At 40.8% G+C, this 10,084-nt stretch overlaps 1 protein-coding gene across 1 annotated transcript; it reads right to left on the reverse strand.

The window, feature by feature from the left end:
* Window positions 1-665: 665 nt before the first annotated feature.
* On the reverse strand, window positions 666-9,523 carry taf7 (TAF7 RNA polymerase II, TATA box binding protein (TBP)-associated factor). The gene is made up of 12 exons (XM_047584824.1): window positions 9,340-9,523; window positions 8,240-8,316; window positions 8,048-8,126; window positions 5,952-6,085; window positions 5,610-5,730; window positions 5,400-5,458; window positions 4,838-4,910; window positions 4,140-4,253; window positions 3,472-3,666; window positions 2,278-2,390; window positions 1,605-1,664; window positions 666-1,216 (listed from the first exon to the last, which is right to left on the reverse strand). The coding sequence occupies exons 1-12, from the start codon at window positions 9,356-9,358 to the stop codon at window positions 1,172-1,174; spliced, it is 1,089 nt and encodes a 362-aa protein (XP_047440780.1). The 5' UTR covers window positions 9,359-9,523; the 3' UTR covers window positions 666-1,171.
* Window positions 9,524-10,084: the final 561 nt, after the last annotated feature.

Below are 10,084 nucleotides of genomic sequence, written 5' to 3' on the forward strand. Positions count from 1 at the left end.
GATGGTTTAGTGATGAGGGTGTCCAGCCGTGGGACATCATATACTGTAGGAAGTAGACCAAGTCCACAGCTAATGTTTATGTTCATTATTGATTGATTAATTTTATTAATTTATTATCTTCATCAGTTGATTCGCTTTAGAAAATATAAGAAAAATGCGACAATCACAAATTCATAAACCCAAAGGTCACTTCATTAACTTGATTTTATTTAAAATTTATTGTTCCTTGTTCCATAAGTGGTGATTTTTTTTTTTTTTTTCGCCTCTATGGACCCACTCTAATTCACAAGTCAACCAGACATGGTTTCACCTTGCCCCTTCAGATCAGCTTGTATGCGTTTCAGGGTTTTAGTTTTCCACCACTATCCTGGGGTTAAATTTTTAAATGTGTAAGGAGGCTAGTTATGGTCCATATAAGCCTATTAATGAGATTGGAAACTATGGTAGAAACATCAAATTGTCTGGAGATGGGCTGGAGATAGCATTTACCTAGACCACTATTTCTTAATTTCATTCATTGCTCTGAACTGTGATACACACACAAAAAAAAAGCCCAACTAATACTTTTAACATTTAAACAGACCGAATGACTAATAAGAAGATTGAAGATAACAATCATGGCATTTCATGTAACAGCTCTGTCCAAAGCAAAATTCAGAATTCAATTCTTTTCACGGCTTCTTTCTTTATTCTATGGCAAACACATATAGAGGCATACATGTTAAAATAGTCAGCACTTCTAGGGAACACTCAGTGAGGTGTAACACTTGAGGCTACCTCTGGATCTATACCTATAACATCTAATCCATGATCTTGTCAATGAAAGGCCCCTTCTTTTCGCCCAGAAATGTCAACACAAACTCCTATATGCCACCACATTTTTCTGGATCTCGACAGAATTATAAACACTTTAAGAAAATGCTGTTCCACCTTCAGCATATGTATCTAACAGATGCTCAAGCACAGACTCACATTAAATGTAAACTTAAAACATTTGGACAGTTTTTATCAAAGAAGACAGCACGCCGGATGTGTAAGCTATGAAAATGACAAACTGAAAGGAATGACGCAGCAACTTTGCTTATAAAGATTTCCTCCTTGGTTGAAGGCCGTCCTGCTCCTCATCTTCATGATGCGTGGTTGGAGACGACGTGATACTGCCCCCTAGTGGTCACTTCTCGATCAGTGAGTCCAGCTGCTCCTGCAGGGAGGCCAGCTGTTGGAGCAGAAAATAGAAGGCGTGATTGATACCCAACAGCCCCAGGGTGTAATTGGAGGGTAAGTGGATGACGATTAACATGTCTTTTCACATTAATTTGTTTCCTTCATTTGTCAATACAAACAACGACCCAAGAGAGTGGGCGGCCCCTATGTCATAGTTGCAAAAAAAAAAAAAGGACACCGCTGGTAGCTGCTGACAAATTAAATTTTACTTGATTGGATTTGAACTTTGCTTTGAGGCACAAAAATGGTCTGGTTTAAAAGGACAGCAAGCACAATGGCGATCATGGTATTCATACGAGATAAATACATGCACACAGCTCGAAAGCAGCGGAAAGCTCACAGCGAGCACCGGTACTCCGCTTTCACAAAAAGACTCTTACCTGCTCCATCTCCCGCTCCTCCTGCTGAATAATCTCGTCCAACAAGGCTTGGAAGCGGTTCTGTGAGAGGGGAGAGACAAACGAGATTTGTTCGAGTCGACATGCTGAGCCTCATTAAATTGTGAGGGCTTTAAATGTGTGTCTGCCTGAGCTGCTCATGTCACTATCTCCTCTCTGACAGAAAGGCCACTTGGAATGCCAGTCAGAGACGGATGACCTTTTCTACACGGCTGTGATAATAACGACTGGAGATGGGGCCGTGACGGTCCCAAACACCGGGCAATGAGAGCTCTAAATGGCAACATAAAAAAGGGCCGTGTCTGCTCGTGTTTCACTCATTGTAAAGTCTCCACTAAACGGCACCGGGCAGAAGATTTTTATGTCATATATGGTGCACGGCAATGTTTTGATAGTGAACGGCCACCCAGAGAGATGTCATATTTATGGTTTTTGAAATGCAAATATTTTTTTTTTATTTATTTTTTTTAAAACTGCCTCCAACAATGTGTGTAATCAACCTAATTTTTTAGGTTTTTCACTTCACAGCAGAATTTATGCTGCATGAAGACTTTTGCCTTCAAGCTCATCTGCATATTCGTGTTTACACGGTGCACATGCAGACCTACTTTCTGAATGGCTGTGTGATAAAAGTGCGTGCGTGCTCGCTGCTTACTTTGAGGGCCTGGTTTTCCACTTTCATGATGAGCTCCTCCTGCTGTTTTTTCCGGGCGCGCGTCTCTTGGAGCTTGGCCTTAACGCTGTTGATCTGCACCTGGTACTCCATCACTGGAGGGAAGAACGGGGACATTCGCGTGTTAGGAATGCCGTGAATAAATCCACGAAAACACGCCACTTACGTTCCTGCGTTCGGTTAAGTGTGGGCAGATAATGTTGAAATGATGGAACATAATTTGAGGGCAACGCTGTGCACCTTAGCTTGCTTGAACAACGTGGATGCCTCCACTTCAGTCTGACAAATTGCTGGTAATTGGAACAATCAGTCCATTTAATAAAATTACGTGTTTCAGCGGGATGAAGCTCTAACAGACACAAATCAGTCTGCTCTGGGCCCCACACCGACTTCTCATTAATTCCAGCCAGAGTGGTAGCGTCGCACAACAACTTGTGGCTCCACCGCCCTCAAATTCTCCTAAACACTAATTGTATCCAGTTACTGCTTCTCTATATTGGAACTCAATTCTCTGATACAGCTGTTGTAACGCGCCAAATAAAGTCGGGCGAAGTCCCCGCACACTAGTCCATTACACAGCTGCCAAAAACATGCGCAGCCAGACTCCAACATGTTGGGGTTTAGGCTCTGCTGGGATGCTACTGTGGATCTGACCGCTACTGTTGCTGACTGACAGCTCCATGTATGTAGATAAGGAGGCATTGTGCTGTCAGGCTGGACAGCTGCCTGAGCCGCACGCTGAGCCACAACACCTGCCAGACCGGCCGGCTGAGAGCTGTCAGTGTGCGCATCTCTCTCGGTGAGGGCGCAGCATGTGTTTTCACGTTGAAGTCGGACTACGCGCTTGAGCGCGGTGATGTCTAGGTGACGTCTGACCTAGAAAACTCAGCTCTGATTAGAAGTCCACACACTCGGCCGTGGTTATTTTTTCCGAGGGTATCTGAGGGCAATTTTGTTACGATTTTAAGTTGGAATCTTTTTAGTCGCGAAGCTCTTGGCTGTGAGCGCCGCGGTTTAAAAATGAGCTGCTGATAGAAGTGACTGAGCTGTCACTCCCAGGTCTAAAGTGAAAGCAGAGGCACAGTTCAGTACATTGGATACACATAAACAATCTGAGTATAAAAATACTCTTATGATAGAACCTTGGTCTACGCAGAAACCCCGACGTGCTCTCACCTATCTGGCTGTTCCTGTCGCTCTCATGCTGCGCGGAATCAGACTCGTTGAGTTTGTCTTGAAGCTGTCGGACCAGATCATCCTCCGTGTCCATGATGTTCAGGTCCTCGTCCTCGTGCCGGTCCCCCTCGTCCTCCTCGTCCTCACTGGAGCTGCTGATGTCGTTGAAGATCTCCCTCAGTTCGTCTCGCTGGACTGGGCGCGCGGGGGACGCACATTAGTGTTATTAACACGAACACAAAGGAAGAAACAGACTCTGCTCTTGGCGTTACAGTACAAGTCGCAGAAGCGTAAACAAACTCGCTGTTTGTCCACTAGAGAGAAATAGAAAATTTAATTTTCCATATTAAAAAATCCCACTCAGTGCATATGTTGGTCATATTTCTAACAAATGCGAGTAATTCTTTTCAAGGCTTTGTTTGTGTTATGTGATTGTGTAAAACTCGAATGCCAGACAATATGGCATTATGAAATGTTTCATATTTTAATTATCAATGGTGTCACTACAACGAAAAGTTGTACAGTGTCAATGGGGAATTACTGATGTGTTTTACTAGTGGTTATGGTAGAAATAAATGTCCGTTGTACTGCTTTGCATAGACAAAAGATTGCGCCTGCTACCAAAGACACCTGCATTTTATCGGATTTTTAAAGTAAACATTATTTACCAGAGGATCCGTGACCCATTTTGTGTCCTGAGGTCCCAGGGGAGGAGTCCAGGTTGGCTAGAGAGCCATGCTGATCTGCTTCCTTGGACTCATCCTCTGCTATAACTTCCCACCCTGATCGTCGCGGGTTAAGGTCCAGCCAGCTTCTGTAGATTCCTTTCCACCCTCACAGGTCTCACACCGAACCACTTTCGACTAACTCCTCTTTGAAGTAGACGAGTCAGTGTGTCATGTCTACGTCTGCTGCTGCATGCATGAACTCAACCTATAATTAGAATCTAGCTTCACTGCGACCAACTAAGCAATGATAATGAACGGTCCATCTCAATTAACACGCAGCAAGCGGCTACTCGCAGCAGCCCCGCTGTGCTCTTATTCTGTCAGGCAAGTTTAGAGTTTCATTAGGCCACTAATAGTGTCACTGCACAGTGATTTCTCCCGCAAAGACATTAGAAGGAGTCGGGTCAAGTGAACCACTAATCTTTGTTCTTAAAAACTTGAAAAATAAAGTAGGCGCAACAGGTCAGGTATCACATTACAACTGTTTGCTACTTAAATGTGGATAACTTTTGTGAATCAGTGGGAACTTCACGGGTATGTGGGAAAAAAACACCCTTGTTTTGCTCGGTTATGTATACTCTTAAAGGCTTTGGGGATTTATAAAATGCATGAATATTTGTAGGTGTCTGAAAGGATACGGACACTGACAGCCTCAGCGTCAGTGCTCAGCAATCTCTTCACTTCCTTTTCCACATCAGGAGATTCAATGTACTGAGAGAGAGAAAGAGAAGGGAAGTGGGAGAGATTGAGTTACTTGTAGTCTTAGCAGCATCTCTCACTCACCCACACACACACACACACACACACACACACACACACACAAAGGTAGCAGCTGGCTGCATGCCAGGAAACACATTAGCGATTAAAAACAGAAGGGGCCAAATCAATGTGGCTCGGCACCTTAAGGAAGATTTATTCAGAAGACAAAGTAGAAGTGTATTGCTCAAGCTCACTGGCTTTCAGTTTGATCAAAGCAATAGTGAAATTGCTTTTTTGCATGCCTTAGGGGCAAACTAAGATGGAAAGGCTTTATTTATATGTAAATCTTAGTTTTTACTTTCACCACTGTTCCTGTTTTATGAAATGTAAATGTTGTGTTGGAAGATGGCCTGGGAAAGAGATGGATCATCAAACTGGATGCTAAGGAGACGGACGGGAAATGAGAAGGGACTGCTGCAGGGAAAATGGAAACGCCAAAACCTTCTTTTTCGCAGTCTTCCGAAATCTTCTCTTGCGCGTGTTCTTCAGGGGGCAGGTGACTGCAGACCGAAACAAGATGATTAGTCAAATCAAGTCAAAGTAAGTCAATTAGATGTGGAGGGCAAACTGTGCTTCCAAAACTGTTGATGTGCCAAGTTTTCAACACAAACAGAGCAGACAGCTGTTAGGTATAGATGCGTATCTACTCACTGCCATGATTCCAAATGAACTTCTTGTCCTTGTCTTTATCCTTCTTTTTGCTCTTGGGGTCAGTGCCAGTTGGCTCCTCCAAAGGAGGATAAAGGTCTCCATCTAGTGTACACACCAGCATCTAAACCATGGACGTGGAAAATATTAATGGCTTATTGTAATTAGCAAGAGGCAAGCTGAGGCAGAATCTATTCCTTTTTATTATTTTTTTTATAGTCAATAAACTGTAATATTAACTTTAATTTACAATTAGAATCCTAAACTCATTTAATGTCTCAATGACGCTATACGTGGCTAAAAGCAAGTACTTTCATTGTACACTATGAAGAGGCAGCGGTTTACCTGGCAAACATCAGCAGTCTTGTAAAATGTCTTCTTGTCCACCGTTTTGAGAGACTCAATCATACAGGGCAGATCCACCAGTTTGCAGGCTAAAGGGACGCGGTCGACTCTAACTATGCCATGGTGACCGTCAGCTGCGAATAAGAGTTAAAGAAAGGGACAAATGATTGTTAAAGGGGTGATGACAGAACTAACACCACTGTTAGACACACATAAAATAAGATGCATAGGATTTGGCAGTAAATATCTCAACTCAATTTTGTTGTTAAACTTCCACTTTTCAAAAAAAATAGGAAACATTGAAACAGTGAATGTTTACTTACAAACTACAAAGACTAAAAATGTACAAAGCCTGCCCAAAAAAAGTCGCCACAAAAAAAAACAACACCAAAAAAAGAAAACTACACACACACTCTAATATTTCGTTGGATCTCCTTTCGCTTTGATTACAACAGCATTCACTGTGGCACTGTTTTGAGAAGAAGCTTCTGCAATGTCACCAGATTCATTTCCATCCAGTGCTGCATTAGTTTCTTTCTCTCAAAGCCTTCTCCGGCACATCCCAGAGATTCTCAATGGGGTTCAGGTCTGGACTCTGTGGTGGACGATCCATGTGTGAAAATGATGTCTCATGCTCCCTGAACCATTCTTTCACAATTTGAGCCCCATGAATCTTGGCATTGACATCCTGGAATATGGTCGTGCCATCAGGGAAGAAAAAAAACCATTGATTGAGGATTTTCAGGCAGACATTGGGCATTATGTTGCTGAACCAACTGCAGCAACCCCAGATCATAGCACTGCCACTAGTGCCACTGACACTAGTCATGATGGGTGCATCACTTCACCTGCCTCTCTTCTTGCCCTGATGCCCCATCACTCTGGAACAGGGTAAATCTGGACTCATCATTTCAGATACTCCCTAGTGAACTGAAGCCTCACTGATTAGTGGTTTTCTTAAGGCTACACAGCTGTTTAGTCCCCTAAACAGCTGTGCTCTTACTTTCACTACTACACATAACCCTGAGTCCTACTGTTGTTTTTCCTCTATTTGATGTCACCAAACATTTAACTGATTGTTGATCATGATCAATCAGGATTTTTTTCCGACCACATTTCTTGGACGTGCCCGTGCAATAAAAATAGTAAGCTGCCAACTGGATTTAACTAATAAACAAACAACTTAAACTTCAGAGAGGTGAACTGTTTTCCTGTTTTCTTTCTTTTCCTTCCATGTCATTGCGCTTTCATCTTTAAGGTCTTTATTGGCTACACACAGTGGAGCACTTTGATGCATGAGATGGAGCATTATCCTGCATAAAAATCATGGTCTTCTTGAAAGATGCAGACTTTTTTCTGTACCACTATGTGAAGAAGTTATATTCTAGAAACTGGCAGTAGGTTTGGTAGTTAGAGTCCATCTTCAACCCGAAAACCCATCTGGTCCATCAACAGTCACACTCATATCATAGTTGTGGCACTTCAACTAGTGTGTCTTGTTCAGTGATGGTTAGATTTCAGTCTTTCCTACCTTGGCCATGTCTCAGAGCACTGAACAACTTGTGCTTCTAGGCACTGCAGGTAGGCCGCAGTACTGGAATATGACAGCACTGGAGGATAATGGGTTCCTGGTAGCTTCAAGTTCGATTCTTCCCAAATCTTTGGCAGCTAATTTACGTGTTTTTCTCTCAGCAAGTTTGTCGCAGCCCTTTTTGGTTCTGTGGTCACGTCCTAGTATCTTGGCAATTTCAAGAGTGCTGCATCCCTCTGAAAGATGTTTTAGAGTTTTTGACTTTTCAGAGTCTGTTAGATCTCTTTTCTGGCCCATTTTGCCTGAGGAAAAGTAATAATTGTGCAGACCTGATATAGGGTGCTGATCTCCAAAGGCCGCCCTCATTTTACAAACGCTCATCACCTAGCATGTTTAAATGCAATAGATATTTAAGTTTGTTCGGCTTCATGTTGGAAAGTATAATAACAATAAGAATGTGGATATGGTCAAAATACTCTTGCCTAATAATTACGCATGGAGTGCAAAATACATAACCAGACAGATAAAAGAACGAGGTGAAACAAGTATCATAACTGCTCCTTACGGTGCAACTCGATGGTGAGCCTGTCCTTCATGTTCATACTGCTGGACTGAGCAATTCTTCTCACCGTTGAGGCGTATTCCTGAAACAAAAGAAAACAAGTACAAGAAACTCATATTATTTTCACCTAAATTAAATTCACTTAAATGGTCAAAACGAAATTCACTGAAGCTAAAATAAGACCAATATTCTTACCAAAGGAAGCCTCAGAACAAACTGGCTCTCCAACTCGTAGGGAGCATCCTCCTTGTTCTTGGAGCCGACCTTCCCCACTAGAATCAAACCACATCATTAAAAACAAACCCATAAAATGTATTACTTGTTGCCTGCTAAGACCTTATGAAGCTACTGTGTCAGTCACTAGAAATAGACTGTGATGTTTGACTTGGCCATCTACTGGTTTCAGTGTGTCTACATTTAATAATGTACTGTTAGATAATGTCACTAGCTACACTGGTCTTTGGACCAATTCATCTCATATTTATAACAAGTGTAACAACTAAATAGTTGCAGCTAAATACACAACAAATACATATACAACAAATGCACAAAGTAATTTAAAACTTCCCATGTGTGTCATATTTTTCATTCGTTTTAAGTGACTTCATAGAAAAATTTAAATAGACATATAAATATCTGAATACCTGATTTTATAATGGTTGTACAGCAAATATATTATTCTACTTATGTGCCAAATTTACTTCTTGTTATACATTAAATATAATGCAATTTTAGAATATAAATCGATATACAATGATTATATTAATATTATGTGGTAATAAACAATGAGGGGAATAAACTAAAACGTCTTCTCAGTCATCGTCACTAGAGGAAAAACAGCTAGTTATAAGTTCAGCAACTGACTCCATTAAACAATGGTTAAAAGAATGAACGGCCACAACGCTTTAACAATAAACGAGTCTATGAACAGTCGAGTACTAGAAAACAGTTCAGAGATTTTTGTTTGAGTTTAACTCAAACGCTGTTGAGTTACAGATCTTATAAAGTGATGCTAAGATTAGCCTAATGTCAGACCAAAGTCAATAAAATGTAACCCTGCATGAGGGTAATGTTAAGTAGCATTGTTGGTATTACAGCAAAATGCTTATACAGACGTGATAAAATCATTACAAACTTTCAGCGGTGGATACTTTTATTCACAGTTTATATAAACCATATTCTGGTGCACTATTGCATTTATTATTGGTAAATCATTCAACAATCCTAAACTAGCAGAGGCATCTTAGCTAACATTAGCTTAGCTGGCTAACATAATAGTAGCGGTTGTAACCTACCTTTCAGTTTAGATGTCATCTTCGTTTTAGTAATTTGGACGACGCAGTTGCATAAATATCGTTAAGGTATACAAAAAAGCAACAACCACGACGTAAAATCGATACTGCTTAGCTAGCACAGCATTGCCACAGCCATGGCCGAAACAAAAATATAAAGAAGTGATCGGGTAAAGTGCTGCATTCAGGTCCTCCTCGGAAATCATGCATTCATTTTCAGCACACTCGACACAGAGCTTATTGTTTGTCTTGCAGTCGTTCTAATGGTCATGTATATTATAAAATAATCCACATCTCCATATAAAGATACGTTCATACAGCGCGCAATGTCTTTTTAAATTAATTATAATTAATTAAGGACTGATATCCAGACAGAATTAGACACTGAAAGTTAATTTTCCGATAAAAAGAACATAGCATATATTAATTCTGCATCGCGAGATGTGTTCCACCGACGAGATTTGCAAACATAATACTACAAATAGGTTACTCGAATATTGATCAAACGAAATGTTTAACCTGTATTTTTTAAGCTTTTTTAAAAATTATGTTCATGTACTGATAAACAGGGGTTAAAATAAACGTTACAACAGAATCAGAATTATTTTATTGACCTGAGGGGGAATTACTTTTACGTAAAATAAAGATTGTTAACGAGTTTGAAAAATATATTCTCTTAATAATAAAAATATTAATCTCGCAAAAGAGATCATTTTATAACTATAGTAGATTTTTTTGAAAGAAATGT

Source organism: Mugil cephalus, chromosome 5 (genome assembly GCF_022458985.1).
Source record: "Mugil cephalus isolate CIBA_MC_2020 chromosome 5, CIBA_Mcephalus_1.1, whole genome shotgun sequence".
NCBI classification, from domain to species: Eukaryota; Metazoa; Chordata; class Actinopteri; order Mugiliformes; family Mugilidae; genus Mugil; species Mugil cephalus.

Bases quoted from the DNA above. Each gene is read 5' to 3' on its own strand.
- taf7 (XM_047584824.1), bottom strand. The intron at 4,254-4,837 runs GTATCCTTTCAG...CGCGACGATCAG, and splicing joins CGCTGAGGCTGTCAGTGTCC to GGTGGGAAGTTATAGCAGAG. The intron at 2,391-3,471 runs GTGAGAGCACGT...TCTTCCCTCCAG, and splicing joins CGACAGGAACAGCCAGATAG to TGATGGAGTACCAGGTGCAG.